The sequence below is a fragment of the Propithecus coquereli genome, unplaced genomic scaffold (assembly GCF_000956105.1).
Source record: "Propithecus coquereli isolate 6110/MARCELLA unplaced genomic scaffold, Pcoq_1.0 Scaffold197, whole genome shotgun sequence".
NCBI lineage: Eukaryota > Metazoa > Chordata > Mammalia > Primates > Indriidae > Propithecus > Propithecus coquereli.
In genome coordinates, this window is record NW_012144633.1 from 2,958,068 (window position 1) to 2,973,414 (window position 15,347).

Genomic DNA, 15,347 nt, shown 5'->3' on the forward strand with positions numbered 1-15,347 from the left:
CTTCTAGTGTTTCAGTTTCCTCAAGAGTGGGTTTATTACGCAGATCAATGTTTCTTAGGCTTGTTGGGTGTTGCAGGCTCTGTGATTGGTGTTAACAGCACTGAGATCATCATGCAAACAACTGATTATAAAATGCCTCAGAGGGAGATGAGGCTTGGGCCCACTCTCAGTTAGAAGGAGCGCGGCCTCTCTTGCTACAGTCTACCTATTGGCTTCTTTACTTAGGAAGTCTGCCCTGACAGAGGGCAGATTATTGGCAGTGGGTTCTTTCTTTTCCAGGTGTGGAGCCAGAGCCTTTTGAAGTTGGAGACCATCTGATTGAGGCTAGTGGGAAACTTCACCTACTGGATAAGCTGCTGGCATTCCTGTATTCCAAGTAGGTGATAAGTTCACATTTTCTGCTCTGAGCTCATGACTGTTAAGACCTGAATAATGAGGGGCTTACTGATTTGTTGAGGCTGATTCCAGTTTTTCTTTTTTCAAGACCCTGATTCAGGTTCTACCTTCCCTGTGACTATACTCCTACCCCCTTCCACCCCATCCCACCTCCCCCTCTCCCCAATCATTCTTTCCTTTCCTGAATTTCCTACAACACGAAGATCCTAATCCAGCACTTGGCAGTGCACCACCTTAATCTGCAATCTGGTTAATGGTGTATGTTAACTGTATCGCTCCAACTATATTGTTTGGCTCCACAGGGATAGCAACAACACTGAACATTTTATAATTGCCTGTTGGTACCTTGTGTTGAATTAGCACCTAATAAGGACTCAGTAAACTTTCTTTTTGTTAACCTGTGGGGTTTAATTTGAACTCAAGCGGAACTCGAGGGACTCTTTACATGAGTTGGGCATTAGAAGACCAGGTTCAGTTAGTGTTTGGTGGACCTGTGTCCAGCTTCTACGTGATCTTCCAAGGCACCAGAAGGTAGGAGGAGTCTAGGAAAAGCCCAGACTCCCAAGCATTTCAGAGTTGTCCTTTTGGGATGTGTGGCCCAGATATGACCTGAACTAACCTAAAACTTCAGATTTGGCAAAATTACCCAACCTTAGGAATGTGCAAGTTAAATAATTGCATGTCTTACGATATTTTATTGGCGCTGATATATCTACCATAAGTGTGTTAGAATTGGAAAAGGACCCATAAATATTTTCTGCCCAACTTTTTCGTTTCATAGATTCAGAAAGGTTATGTGACTTGTTCAGGGTGACAAAGCCAGCAAATGGCAGAGATAAGATTAGAATTGAGGTCCTCAACTTCCAATTCAATGCTTTTTCCACCCATATGGGGCTAGAGTTTTAAGAGTTCTCCATGATTGTTCCTCTTATACTTGTTGCAAGCTCAGATTAAATTAGTTTTCATAATGAAAATACTCTTTTGACAGTATTGTGCTTCTTTGTTTATGCAAATGTAAAATAATGGCTGGTAACAAGAGGCCGTAAGCTTGACTTTGTTTTTGACTTAATGCATCATTTTGCCTCCTTCTTTCCTATCTACTCTTCCTATACATCAGTTTGTCATATATTGTGGGAGATGTCACCTGCCCCTTGCTTCCCTAAAGTGAGACTTCTCAGACTTTTGAAGCAATATAACCATAGATAAGAGGATAGTGACTTTACACCTCCACGTAGAGAATAGCTATATGTGGCTGACCACAGGCTCTTCAGGGTCTCCAGTTTCTGTGGGGTGTGTGTGTTTGAATTTTTACATTTTACTCTTAACATATCTTATTTTGCTGTTAAAATGAAAGCTTGCGTTTCTTTCCCTTGAGCAAATTGACAGTCCAGAAAGAGGCACATTGGTTATTCTAGGACTTCTTATGCCCCTTGGTGCATTGACACATGCCCCTGGGAATATCTCCACTCTAGTTTGAGAACAACTGCTCTGAAAGATACAGCCACATGTGGAGGTATATTCTTACATAAGGCATTTAGGGTGGTTTCTGAAGAAGTCTCTGTAAATTATATGACATTTATATTTCTACTTCAGTATTTCGTTTATTTATAAACTTGTATTCTTTGGTAAGTTTTGCCTGAGGGAAACTTACCTTAAATACTAGAGTTGGCAGTTTTTCCTTTTTTTTTTTTCTTGCCAGGGGCCATCGGGTTTTACTTTTCTCCCAAATGACCCAGATGTTGGATATTCTCCAAGACTACATGGATTACAGAGGTGACACCCTTGGCCACTACATTACTTAAGGCTTTTTTAGACTTAATGGTCCAGAGAGGTCCATGAAGAGTAATGCAGGGTGTAGGAATGTTATAAAGGAAAGCAATGCAAGAACATTATTCAGAACCAGAAGATGATCAAAGTGTGGAGAGTGGGGTATGAAGGCAATTATTGAGAGTAGAGAGAGGCACATGGACAGAACACCCACATTCCCATCATGTATGTCATTTAAAATTATGAGCACTGGAGCAAATGTTGTGGAAATGTTGAGTGTTTTTGAAAACGGATGATAAACAGAGTTTTGGTGACTAGAGCTCTCAGTGTCTCATAACATTCACCTCAATGATTGAGCACTTAGGATGGTTAAAAAAAGATGAATATTAAAAGAGATCCCACAAATAAACCAGAGGAAAGGTAAGATCAAATTCTTTCTATATAGACAATAGAGAATGTAGGTTAGGTTACCTCGGAACTCTGTTTAATATATAATGTGGGATGATGGGAAAAGGCTGTAACATTGGTTGATCTTGAGCCCAGAGGTGAAGAAGTATCAGCTCCAGACCCCACAATTTAAAAAGTTAGTCCAGGGTGGGTCTCTCAGATCCACTTGATGCCCCCTAAGTACCACAGTACACTGGTCCAGTGGACACTTGCAGAAATGCTGTTGGCACACTGGGGAATCCCCAGATGCACAGATGTGGCCTGAGCTTACAGCTCCGCTTCCTGACGTGGGTGCCTGGTGCCCAGCGGAAAACCCTGATGCTTCACCAAAAGACAGATCTGTGCCATCAGGCAGGCTCACTGACCTGCTCTGAGTGCTTGTCTTACTGCTCGCACAAATAGGGATCGTGTCTCAGCAAAATTAGAAACTACCACACAGTGTAGACATTTGGGACTGGTCGCGAATAGTTAAAATTGAGTCTTAACTCCATAAATGCCAAAGACATCAACTGCATGTATTTGAAAACCTCAGAGGAGTATATTATGGTGAGTTATTTTGTGAAATGATAAATTGTCCCCCTACATTTAAATTTTTCCCATGGGATTTGCTTAAAGTAGGACCATGGCTGTATATGGTTAGGGACAACATTGGCTTTTGGTTTTGGGCTGACTTAATTTTTTGTTCCCCAGAGAGCACTTGGAAAGGCTTATGATTTCTCTGTTTTCTTCCTCTGTGTAAAGGCTACAGCTATGAGCGTGTGGATGGTTCCATGAGAGGAGAAGAGAGACACTTGGCCATTAAGAACTTTGGACAGCAGCCCATTTTCATTTTCCTTCTGAGTACCAGGACAGGTAGGCCACATAGGCATTGACAAAAGCAGACACACAAGGGGCGGTGGAGTACTTCTGCGTCCCTGCCATTAGTACATTTTTCCTTAATTCTCTGAAGGGTGAAGTTATTACTAAGGAGTGTAAAACAAGAGGAATTGAGGTAGTTGGCACAATTTATCAAGGTGCTGAACTTCTAACATGGTGCTTTTTTCTATCTAACCTGTCCAAGCTATCATCTCATCAAAGAAGTAAGGCTGAAACCTGGTATCGTTTGGTAGGTAATTGTAGGTAATTCTAATCTGCTTTGCCCATTGACTTGGAAGTATCCTGAATGATTTCTGTGATTTTGTGGAAAGTTTTATTTATATTCAATGGAGGCAGTTCTCCTTCCTAACCATGAATTTGGGAAATAAAATAATAGTCTGCTACTTTCCCTTCCTTCATAAGTACCTCTGGAATAGTGTTGTCAAAGCTTAGCAAAAATCTAGTTGTTTAAAAAATGTGATTGTATTGAAACTGCCAGCTTTTTAGAATTATTTATGACATTGTCTACATATGACTTAAATCATAAATATTACATATAAAATTTGTAGTGCTTCACCAGTTACAAAGTGCTTTCATAGATGATTAATTTGAAATCAGTTCTTGGAGGTGAAGTTATTCACATGAACTAGAGCAAGCAGACCTTCCTTAAATTAGTTTTGAACACATAGAATCTTAGTTTCATTATCTTATTTTTTATAGACCTAAATCTTGATGGAGGTGGCGTGTGAACTGATGGAATACATGCAGGAACATGAAAGGGATGTACGTCCTCTACGCTAAAGACAGATCAATATTTTTATAAAAAGAATTCAGTCTTAATTAAAAAGTTTTATAAGTGCTTAGTACTAAAAGGGTATATAAAAGAAGTATGAGATATAATCCTTTCTAAGGAGATTATTTCACCTATGTATGTTGTGTCTCCCTAATGAAATTAATAATACAAGATATAATCAGATTCATTCACTCTCTTCCCAAGATCACAGACCGCACCCTGACTCTCAGCCATTTACTCATGTGATCAGTCGTCTCTGGAGGATTCTTAGGAGAAACTGGAAGGATCAGGGCAAGCACATCATCAGTGTTGGGAAAACAGTTCCATTTATGCTTCAATGATTTCGCCAATCTTCGTATTCAGAAAGCAGCAGCATGTTTGAAGTGTCTAAAATTAGAAAGAAGGACAACTCTGCTTTTCAGTTAATCTCCTTGAAGGACTCAGAGTAGCTCTTTTAGCAGCGGAAACAGTCCTGGATATCAGCCATTTCCGTGCACTGTCATATTTGCTATCACGGTCTGGCTGCAGTTTTGCAGCATTTTCATTTATTTAAATTGCCACCAGATGGCAGTGTTAGCTCATGAATATGTCCCAGACAAATATGGATATAGCTTATATATAAAAATATCACCCCTCAGTGAAGAAGAGCTGAACTCAGACATTAATTCAATAAGAAGATAATTTTTATGGAGCACATTTTTAAATGAAATAAGTGTCTGGAAGGTATTATAGTACAATGGATAAAAGAACAGACTCTGGACCCAGACCATGTGGGAAGGAATCTTGGCTCTCTCATCTTCTAGCTGTGCAACCTCAGATAAGTCCCTTAACCTCTCTGTGCTTCCATTTCAACATCTGTAAAATGGGCATAATCATAATAACTACTCATACTGTTGTGAGGGTTAAGGGAGTTGATACATGTAAAGTGCTTAGAACAATGCCTGGCAAGTAGTACGCACAGCATAAGTGTAGCTATCATTATTATTTTTAGGTATAATTTGGCACCTCTCAGCAATCAGTCGTTATTATCTCTTTGTACTGACTTTAATTTTACATGAAGGCTTTAATTAGAATATTCCTGCCTGACTTGTCTTGAGATCCAGCTTACAGTCAGTAGTCCTTCTCAAAAGTCTGTCCTTAACTCAGGCTCTTGGAACAAGCCCTTTCAGGCTGGCTTGTTTCAGCAACAAGCTCTGACGACCCTGGCCAGAGGGAGTCTGTTTTGTACTTGTTTTCACATCAGTCAAAGAGAAGGCTGCAATTTACCTTCATGGTTCTCTTAATTAATTCCTGGGACCCAGTGTACCTCCTCAGCCCTTTTCCTGAAGCACTGAAGAAAGACCAGAAAGTTGTTCCATGAAGTGTTCTTGTCTCGCCTTTGGTTTTGCTACTTTCTCTTTTGATTAATGAGGAAACAAGTACAGAAAAGACTCATGAAAGTTTTCTCCAATGGGAAGGAGGTGGTTTCCTGCTCTGCTCAGGAGTGTAATGTCATCCCCCCTTCTCAGTAACTTGTATCAGGGATCTTACTACCTAGTTGTAACTTGCAGTTGATGTAAACACTCTTTTCTTAACAGTGTCCACAGCAGACCTCTGTAATATTGAAAGCTGTTTTCTGAAAGAACATGTGGATTTTTTCCACAGACTATTCTGATCAAGGTTTTTAAGCAGAAGAGATTTAAAATACCTTCACAGCACTAACTTAATTATCCACTTTTGCCACTTACCCTTGCTCCCTTTGTTCTGTTACATTCCATAATTACGTTTTCCCAAGTCAGGCAATATGAGGTCAGGTAGCATTTCCAACTGCTGCAAAGTTCTGGAGTTGGGGATGGGGGTGTCTGTTGGAAGGGTGAAGCCAGTTGTTTTGACTATTTCAGTTTATTGATCTGACCCACTCTAGCCTTGTGTCTTTATTTTCTAGTCCTCATGTGCTTGCAATCACATTCCTTTCTGCTTTGTTTCAGGTGGAGTTGGCATGAACTTAACGGCAGCAGATACTGTGATTTTTGTCGACAGTGATTTTAATCCTCAGAATGACTTGCAAGCAGCTGCCAGGGCTCACCGAATTGGCCAGAACAAGTGAGTGATTTAGGCATCAGCATTTTTTCACTTCTTTGGCTTGCTCGGCAGTGGTTCTGGGTTCGGAAGAAGGTGAAGAATGTAGTCCTGGTGACAGCCCCAAACTGGGAGTCAAGAGACCTGTCTGTGCTGTTGACTCCTGGGAGTAGTATTGGGTGGGTCACATTATCAGTCCAGACTTACTTTTTCTTTTTCTTTTTTTTTTTGAGACAAAGTCTTGCTCTGTATCCTGGGCTACAGTGCAGTGGTATCAGCCTAGCTCACAGCAACCTTAAACTCCTGGGCTCAAGTGTGTCTCCTGCCTTAGCCTCCCAAGTAGCTGGGACTGTAGGTGTACACCACCACGCTTATCTAATTTTTCTATTTTTTGTAGACATTGGGTCTCGCTCTTGCTCAGGCTGGTCTCGAACTCCTGGCCTCAAGCAATCCTCCTGCCTTCAAGCAATCCTCCTGCCTTGTCCTCCCAAAGTGCTAGGATTACAAGTGTGAGCCACTGCGCCTGGCCAGACTTACTTTTAAAGAGCAAAATTAAATAGTGAAATAATTAGAAGGAACCATTAGAAATTAACTCATCCTTCTTGAGTTAGGGTCTAACTCAGTTAAAAATGGGGTTATGAGGCTATGGAGCTAAACTAAAAAGATAGGTGCTACTCTTTGACCTGAGGATAATTTAGTTCTACCAGAGCTGTTTTTTGGCCACAGATAAGGAATCTTGGTTATGATCACCTCATCATCCTAACTCCTTTGGAAAGGTTCAGAAAGAATTTGAGTCCAGTTCTTTCTAAGAAATGCTCAGGTCCAAATTAAACAATATCCTTTTCATTGTACCTTGAATATGGTATTTGGCTTTGTTTCCTTTTAGGTATTTCCTTTGTTTCCTTGCACGCTTTTGCCTGGCTTTGCAGACTCTTACAGCACACTGCTCTCATTTCACTGATGTACAGGTCTGTTAAGGTTATTCGGCTGATTGGCCGGGACACCGTGGAAGAAATAGTCTATAGGAGAGCAGCCTCCAAACTGCAGCTCACCAACGTGATCATAGAAGGAGGCCATTTTACTCTGGGAGCCCAGAAACCTTCAGCCGATGCTGACCTCCAGGTATAATAATATTGTTCTTCACTTTAGAATATGTCAGTGCTCTGTGAAGGAGAATGTAAATGAAAAGAAATGGAACTAACAACCCACTTTCCCCATCTACGTATTTGTACCCTGGCCTAACTCACACTTGCCCTAGGACCTACTGTGTGCAAGAATGAGTACGATCCATAAAGGCAGGAGGACGTGGACTAAGGAGGATGGGCTCTGGGCCATCTAACTTGAATTCGGATCCAAGCCTCAACATGTATTGGCTGTGTGGGTCTGAATAGACACCTTAACCTCTTTGATACACTCTCTTTACTTTTCTAAAAGTGAGGATTGCACTAGTTACTTCCAAGGGCTGTTAAGAGAATCAGTTAAAATAAAGAACTTAGCATAATCAATAACAATTCTGTGCCTCCTTCTTAATTCCAGACCCTTTGATCAGTGGCTTATGTTACTTACTTCATACTCAAAGGAGAGCAAATGAGATCAGGAATTCAAAATTATGCCATAGAAAAAATGGTTGAAAGGACTAGAGTTAATTTGCTTGAAGAAGGGACTGTTGGATGGGAGTCAGATGCTGGCTTGGAAGAGTTTAGAGAGAGCTCTCTTTTGGAAGAACTTAAAGTTATTCTATAGTGGCCCTTGGGTTAAAAGCAGAACCCATATTATATTAATAATATATCCCGGATCCTTTAGTCCTGCCCCAGGAATGCGGGGCTAGATGCAGAGAGACCAACTCCTCAGATACTGGAAAGACTCACGCATGAAGAGAGTAAAAGATGTCTGCCAAGGGCAGTGGCAGGAGGAGGGTCTGGTGTGAGAAACATTGCAAAAGGCGATGTGACGGGTTGGTCGCTGTTTAGAAGGAGGGCGTTAGGAGAGAGAAAATTCAAAGATGGCTGCAAGGTTTTAAGCCTGGATATGAGGAGAATAGAAATTAGGAAGTTAGGAGGCAGGGCAGAGTTTTAGGAAGATAAAGATAATTTAGGCTTTAGTCAACAGGGTTTGCAGTAAAAGTACAATATAACATACATTATTGTTAGAGGAAGACTCAGAAAAAAGAATTTCGTTTGCAGAAGTTTGTAAGAAGAGACTAGGCTTTAAGGGGGCTAGTTTATCAAATAAAAAATATAACAAATATTTAAAATGGAAAAAATTACACAGTTCATTAACACAAGCAGAGTTACCAAGTTTATAATTAGTCTGAGCATGGGTTGAAAAGAGCAATTTTCTCATATGGTTATCATATGCACAAAGGCCAATGCTTATCTTTATGTATCAGCATTTTTGTTAGGAAGTCAGTGACTTATAGGAAAGGCTCAAGATTTCATATATTTGGGACTAGAACCAGAAAGAGTAATGCTGGGTTTTATTTGTTTGGTTTTTGTTTATCTTAGGGTCTTAGGTGGCTAAGTGTGGTTTCTTTTTTTTTTCTTTTTTTCTGTTTTTTTCTTTTGTTGCCGACTCTGATGTACGTGCTTAACCATAATGGTGGTAGGGCAGGCTATACGTTTTGAGGCAATTACAAATGTAAGATAAAAGCTTGAGAAGAGAGGTAGGAGAATACTGTAGATACTCTTAAATACAATTCTCATAGAATAGTTCCACATAGAGCCTTGAGAGAGAGACAAATTCACCATTGGGCATGGTGAAGGGGTAAATGACAGAGCCTCGGAAAGCCCACATTCTGGGCATCAGAGGAGGAAGAATTGTCAGTAAGATGCTTGAACTCTCTTCCAGTGGAGGGAGCTCAGTCAGGGTTATCCCTGGGCTGTGGGATGCTGGGCACATCACTGCGAATCCTGTAGACGTACCTCTGTGCCATGGGGCCAAATACTAGTGGGAACACGGACTCCTGGCTTTTTGAGGGTCTCTGTCGGACCTCTTGCCCAGATCATGGTTGTTGGAAAGTTACGTTCTGACTCTAATGTCTGATTTATCTCTTCCCTATCCAGACTATGAGTTCTTGTGGTTGCCAAAAGCAAAGGTCATAACCCAGTGCCTTTGTCTCAAAGCAAGGGACTTTTTTTAAATGCCAAAAAATCAATAGTAAAAGATGTGATTCTGGTTTGGTAAATTTAAGCAGTATGGAGTTCTGAAGTCCTGCAAGAGGGAAGCAGGTTTATTTTGCTGCGGAGAACACAGTAGAAACAGAGAAAGTCAGATACAGATACAGTGAACATTTATTAAATGCCTACTGTGTGCTAAGTATGGTCTTAGGTGCACTTTTCCGGTTTTCAGTGAATAAGAATAACAACAGAATGAGATAGGTACTATCTTTATTCCAATCTTAGGTAATTTGCTCAGGGTCATTCAGATTTAGGACTCCAATCCAAGCATTCTCTAACCTCCAAGCACATGCTGTTAATTACTGTAAAATATTGCTCCTCATAAAAACACATGTAGTTCCCTGAAGACTAAGACACATCGTAAGTGAGCAATAACTAGGGAAAGCCAGGTGGCAAGCGTAAATACACAAGGGTTTAGGGGAGGGTCCCAGTATGTACTAATTCTCATCATAAATAGTTGGCTTTCTTCTATTTTTGGTACCAGCTGCCAAAGCCAGTTATCTTGTTTATGTACGCCAAGGTTAAATATAAATGTATCCAGGCGTGTTCATGCACAGGTGGGCTATCTAACTTTTTTCCAAGCTATTACAGAATACCTGAAGATTTCCAAGATACTCAGAAAATAGATGATCTAGACATAATTCACCCACTCTGAAAGGGGAAGATGTAAACAAGGGCCCAAGGTGTGACTCCAGCTTGGTTCAGGATCTTGGAGTTAGGGCTTAGGTAGGTATAAAGTTGGAAGTAACAAGTGAAATCCAGGAAAAATCATCTAAGCTTTCTGGGTGGTTCCCGCAGCCACAGGGAATAGGCTGAGGGTACCCTGGAGAGGGATAAGGGAAGAGAAGCAGGATAATGCAGTACCAGAGGTACATCTAGGAAGATTCAGATTGAGAAATGGCCTTCACCTGGGCCTCGTGATCAGGAGTGGTTGCTGGTCTTTGCCAAGGCGGTTTCCGTAGAGCACTGTGATGGGAAAATAAATTGCCAAAGGAAAGGAATCAGTTTATGATAGATATAAAGTGCCCAGTATAGCCTTCTCTTCCTGAGATGTTGGCAGTGGAAAGGCAGGAAAGTAGCTAACAGGGCCTCTGACTTGTCATGTTGTTGCTTGGAATGCCTGTGAATGCCAGTGAGAGATGCTGTAGAAAATGCAGGAAATTAAGGTTATTCTTCAAAAAAAATGGAGGCTTATCGAATTTTTTGTTGTTATGGAGAGTTATCAAAGTCAACAGCTGTGATCATCATTTATCACCTCTCTATTTATCCATCATCAAACTAACTGTTAAACAGCCCTGGTTGGTGTCATCTATGACGGGGCGAGAAGAAAGCCTGTCTGTCCATCAGGGAAGGAATATGCCTGGTGCTGTTAAGCCATTTAGCAGATCTCCAATATCCTGATGTTTGTTTTCATGAGAACTAACTGGACTTTTTTTGTTTTCTGCATTCAAGTTGAGTGAGGTACTCAAATTTGGTTTGGATAAACTACTGTCCTCTGAGGGGAGCACCATGGATGAAATAGACCTGGAGTCCATCCTGGGGGGAACAAAAGATGGCCAGTGGATCTCGGATGCCTTGCCTGCAGCAGAAGGAGGGAGCAGAGAGCAAGAGGAAGGAAGTGAGTTGGGAGTCAGAGCAGAGCAAATGGCACAGCCACTCCAAACTGGAACACGGGTGCGCTGAGCCCATGGAAGGGCCTGGATGCTGCTTCCTGGGACATCTTTTTCCTACCCAGCCCTATTGTCATCTTGGGCCCACTGATTAAGACTTGCTGGGTCCAAGAACTCTTCCCAGCCTAACTGGAAATTTGTCTGGCTATTTACTTGTAGCTGAACTTTGAACCAAAATCATATTAATAGTTGTGGTAGCATCAATCTCAAGGATTTGAATTTGTACCTTTCCTCCCTTGGTTGTAAGTATCTTCTCCTTTGTTTCTTAGTAAAGCCTACTGTCCTAAGTATGGTGCTCTGCACACAGTGATTCCGCTTCTCAGCAGAGAATGATTTGTTTTTTAAATCACAGCTAACGTTGATTGAGCATTTACTGTGTGCTCATCAACAGTGTGGACTGTGTCGTGTGCCTGGTTATTTTTTTTCTGAATGTGATCAACATTTGTCTTTTTGTTCCTTTCTATCCTGAATATTTCAATTTATGTTGAAATGACTTTATTTTCCTGAACCAGCTGTAGCAGGGATTCCCTGTGGACTGGGATGAGAGGTTTAGGAATCTTAATAAGCTTCTTAATTCCGAGAGTACCTTCTTTCGTTGATACAGAAAAGGCAGTTTCTTTGCTAAATGGTGCTTTCTTTTTTTGGTGGGGAATGGGGTTGGCATGATTTCTGGTTTTGTGATTCTCTTTTGTTTCTATAGGAATGTGAATTTCCATCACTTGCTTCCTTCTTTCCCTTTGCCACAGAGCTGTCAAGGGATGTGTCCCTCTTCTGAGGTGTCTCTCCCCCAAGAGCAGTACCCTCCCAACTCCTGGCTGCATGTGTTTCCCAGTCCCTTCCTTTCACTTCCTGAGTAGCCACTGCTCTGATCCACCAAGTCTAAGACCTGTCCTCATTGTTTTCTCATTTGGGGTGTGAGCCCCTTTTGGGGGGGGGTAAAAAAATTTGATCTGCCTGGCACTGCTAGAACCCTGCTGCCCTTGCTGCTTTCTGCACAGTCTCTGCCTGACTCTCTAGTGTGAGCTTTGGAGCTGCCTTAGCTGGTTTGGGATGTTCATTTCTCTACTCATGTACAAATTGAAGTTTATAGTATTTTCTGACTCCTAATTTTGTAGTAGGCATGGATTCAGGGTGGTTTCGTAATCCTTGTTGGTCATATGGTTTTTATAGGATATGTGGAGAAATTGGAATTTAGGCAGCTGGCATTATTTTACAAGATACTGCTCTTTGACTTTTCTCCTATTTTATCTTTAATTCTTTATAATAGTATTTGTTTACATTCTTCAAGAACTGTTTCTTGTTCCCTGCTTGTTATTTTAATTGTATCCTGTTCTCATTTCAAGGACAAAATATCCTCTCTGGGGACATTTATTATAGCTTTTTAAAATGTATTCCAGGCAGGATATTTACTGTATCTTTTTTAAAAATGTTCCTCTGCCCACTACGTTGTCGCTCTTTTCTTTAGTTGCTTCTCCTTCTCCCTCTCTAAAAACAAAAAAATTATTTATCTTTTTGGAGACAGTCTCACTCTGTCACCCAGGCAAGGGCGCAGTGGCATAATCATAGTTCACTGCAACCTCAGACTCTTGCGGTCAAGTGATCTTCCTGCCTCAGCCTCCTGAGTAGCTGAGACTATAGATGAGCGCCACCATGCCTGGCTGATTTTTCTATTTTTTGTAGAGATGGGTTCTTACTCTTGCTCAGGCTGGTCTCAAACTCCTGGCCTCAAGCAATTCTCCCACCTAGGCTTCCTGAAGTGTTAGGATTACAGGCATGAGCCACCACGCCTAGCCCTTAATTTTTTTTTAATTGACAGATAAAATTGTATTTGTTGTGTACAACATGATGCCTTGAAGCACATACATTTTGTGGAATGGTTAAATCTCGCTAATGAAATATACATCGCCTCACATGGTTATCATCTTTGTGGTGAGAACACTTAGCATTCATTCTCCTAGCATTTCTCAGGAATACAATATATCATTAACTATAGTCAACCATGGTTCCTGTTCTTTTTTTTTTTTTTTTTTTTTTTAAGACTAGTCAAGTGCAGTAGGTTCCTGTTCTTTTTAAATTTCTTTTGGGATCTCTTATTCCTATTGGTAGTTTTCCTTAACCATCTGGTGTCCCCTGGCTGTCTGAGCACATGTGCCAGGGAAGTGCCACAAAGCTGATGGCAGATTTGGCATGCACAGGTGCATGGACTCTCAGGCCTTACCCCAGCATTACTGGCTGAGCTAGCCAGCTTTCACATAGAGGGAGCCTCCCCTGATGTCTGTAGTTGAAGTTTTTTCACTGGGCAACTCACTTTCTCCAGAGACAGATCCTCTAATGTTTTCTTTTGAAGACGTGAGGATGGAGTAAACCTGGTCGCTCAAATTGAAGATACAGTGTGAGTCAAGGGCTCATGGCCTGCCAGTGACTTGGTGTGCAGGTCTTCTCTCAGTTCCCCACCTTGCCGTACCCTGTACTTGTAAATCCAAGGCTCTTGGAGGATTGAGAGGGTCTCTGGTCTCATAATTACCCCCTGGCTGGACACCTGTGTTTTGCTTCCATGGCTCTTCTTAGTCTGTTACTATCCCTGCAGCCACTTTCCATTTTCCAAAGGGTTCCTGAACTTTTCATCCACCATTTTCTCATATATCTTTTCTTTTCTTTTCTTTTTTTATTTCAGCATATTATGGGGGTACAGATGTTTAGGTTACATATGTTGCCCTTGCCCCCCCCCCCACTAAGCCCGAGTTTCAAATATGGCCATCCTTTGGGTGGTGCGCATTGCACTCTTTGTGTATGCAAATACCCGTCCCCTCCTCCCTCCTCCCTCTTCCCCCCTCCGCCCTGCCCTCATATATCTTTTCTTAAATTCCTTTACTGTCATTTGGTGGTTTCAGGTGAGAAAATAAATAGATGCTTATGGTAATGTTTAAGTTATGTATTGATTATATTAAATATCAAAGCTTACATCTAATTCTGCATGTACCTAGATTAATTTTCCTAACATTTACTTATTTTCCTAATGTTTCCTAGAACAAAATAAAATTGCACTGTTTTCCAGAAAGGTATTTAATATATTTCTCAGTCAATCCAACTACTAAAAAAATCATACTTTTTCAGACAGTCCAAGTGCCAGAAAAAAATCCCCCAGTTGTATTAAAATTTGGAATTTTCTCTTGGTTAATGGCTATAGGTTTGCTCTATGGTAAATGGTTCCCCTTAATAGAACAGAGTTGAGAGTCTAGGCCTATGGTCTCCAATATCCTCTTGGCTGTAGAGTGAAGATGGGGAGCATGATTAAAAATAATATGAAAGACTGGTAATTAAAGCAGCCCCATCAAAATTAAATAAAAAAACAGTGTTGCTTTATCTTGAATGCCAGGGTTTTTTAAAAAGCATGTTTGGAAGTTGTAAATTGCATGCAGTATGAAGCTACATGTGTTGATCATATTTGACACTTCTCAGCTCTTTATTTTTTTCCACTTGTTGATATAGTGCCCTATTGAAAGCCCCCTGCTGATTTAATTAGCAAATGCCAATTAGAATTACAGCTGGTTAGATTTGGGTACAAGTGTGAAGCAATTGATCTCTTGAGAATGAAAATGTTTTGCTTTCATACTCTCTAGGGAAAACATAGCTGATTTCATAATGCTGTGAAAATACATTATTTGGTAACGTGCTATTACATATGCTTCACTTCATTATCTTACCTGTCTGTGATTGATAGTCTTATCTGGTCATGACTTCTGTTTATCACTTGATTCATAATCATGGCAGATCACCCAACCTCACTGAGCCGTTATGTCCTCATCTATAAAATCGTGCTACTTTCTACTTGACTCTTTTACACAGTTGCAAAAATGAAATGTCATAATAGATGTGAAAGTGCTCTGATAATATAAAGTGGTATTCAGGATCACACTATTGTCCTTATTGTTATTACTATAATTATTTGCTAGCCTGATATCTCTCCACCCCTCTGTAGATACACTAATATACTTGAAAGAGCACCCTGGCCTTCGAGTCAGAAAATCCTGCCTTTCTTTATTACCAGTGAGAATTGGGATGTCCCTTAATCCTTGTCTGAGCCTTGGTTTCCCCTTTCATAAGTGGGGTTAGTTATACCAGGATTGTTGTGAGGATCATTAATATGCTTCATGAGAACTGTAAAGGATGTTGTAAATCCCAGGG

General features: G+C 40.8%; 1 protein-coding gene across 1 annotated transcript in view; it reads left to right on the plus strand.

Annotated features, from left to right (window-relative positions):
- CHD1L (chromodomain helicase DNA binding protein 1-like) overlaps positions 1–15,347 on the plus strand; it is a 49,771-nt gene that overhangs the window by 24,079 nt on the left and 10,345 nt on the right. The window contains 6 exon segments of the mRNA XM_012643461.1: positions 250–376; positions 2,096–2,169; positions 3,352–3,462; positions 6,226–6,340; positions 7,285–7,438; positions 10,945–11,110. Of these exon segments, the coding sequence (XP_012498915.1) occupies positions 250–376; positions 2,096–2,169; positions 3,352–3,462; positions 6,226–6,340; positions 7,285–7,438; positions 10,945–11,110 (747 nt within the window).